Source organism: Penicillium griseofulvum (assembly GCF_001561935.1).
Source record: "Penicillium griseofulvum strain PG3 chromosome Unknown contig_6, whole genome shotgun sequence".
NCBI lineage: Eukaryota > Fungi > Ascomycota > Eurotiomycetes > Eurotiales > Aspergillaceae > Penicillium > Penicillium griseofulvum.
In genome coordinates, this window is record NW_024467419.1 from 778,447 (window position 1) to 779,765 (window position 1,319).

The window sequence follows — 1,319 nt, forward strand, 5'->3', positions numbered from 1 at the left end:
TCTTTAATGCAGAATATCTTTACCCATTTCTCCGTAAAGCCTGAGGAAAAATTCGCTTTTTTCTCAGATGGTCTATATAAACCTGCTCCCTTCTCCTCCATACCCCGCTATATCTACTACTCCAGAATTGGACAGTGCATATTTCTCCCATAGCCACACCAATAATCTTTGCCTCAAGGTTCTGGTCAGTTTTGACGTAAGCAAAATGGAAGGGTACTGCGTTCCCCAAACCCAGCTCCCTGAGCGCCTCTACAGGGTACAATACGACAAATCAACCACGAAAGACATGGAACCAGGCCTTGCTGCAACTGACATGCAGCATTTCACCGTGGTCCCAACCGAATTTGGAACTCTTGTCGAGCGCCATATCAACAATCTCAACGACCAAGGCAACAACATTTTCATCTCGACCTTCTCCAGCAAGGCCAAGGCCGATGACTGGATGTGTCGCAAATGGCGCTCGTATGGCAAGGGAGCTCAGATTCTGGAGATCGAAACCAAAAACCTTGGCCATGGATACGTGTACCGCGCTGGCGCAGTCGCTCACGCTTTGAAGTTGAACGTCTCATTTACAACTTATGATGACCTCTGCAGCGAGTACTTGATCTTCCATTTTGTTCCTGCTCGCGCTATCGTCGCTCGCCTGGCTACGATGATTGTCCTGAGTCTGGGGTCTGAACCAAGTACTCGCACGAGCAGTATCTGGTCTGATACAATAGGCACTTGGACGGGTATCACCTGCTCGGATCCGTCAAGCCCTCGGACAGGAAGCATCTGCTCGGATGCGTCAACCCCTCGGACGGGCAGTATCTACTCAGATGCAACAAGCACTCGGACGGGCAGCATGTGTTGGAACATGACAGCGATTTCCTCTTTGCCATCACGGCTCCGGCAGACTCCCTCTCTTGGTAGTTACTCAGACTCGGATTGTTCAAGTGATAGCTCTCCAACTAGTACACCAATCTCAAGACGGTCGCTACGTTGATCGGCTCCAAAGAATTCATAGTACTACTGAAGTATGGCGATAGAAAATTACTTCCGCAAGGTTATGTCTTTAGTCCTACGAGTTGATTTTCGGTGTTTCCTACGATCTGCTCTATGGTTCGTTTTTATTACTGTTGTTTCCTTTATCCTAGATAGACTGAATTCATAGATTGATACAACTTCAGCCGTCTCATCTATTTGACTGTTGCTAGCGCATCCTGTTCTTTAAAGTTTGGTGCTAAAATATCTAGGTGTATGGAGATCTGTATGTCGCTGGATTTCTTTATGCTACCCCTGGCCTCTGTCGCATCTGGCTCATATAAAGTAGTTTTACA

At 47.3% G+C, this 1,319-nt stretch overlaps 1 protein-coding gene across 1 annotated transcript; it reads left to right on the top strand.

The window, feature by feature from the left end:
• Window positions 1–205: 205 nt before the first annotated feature.
• PGRI_074090 (uncharacterized protein) lies at window positions 206–912 on the top strand (the record flags this gene model as incomplete). The annotated part of the gene is made up of 2 exons (XM_040795123.1): window positions 206–672; window positions 720–912. The coding sequence occupies 2 exons, from the start codon at window positions 206–208 to the stop codon at window positions 910–912; spliced, it is 660 nt and encodes a 219-aa protein (XP_040652800.1).
• Between the last annotated feature and the right edge of the window lie 407 nt (window positions 913–1,319).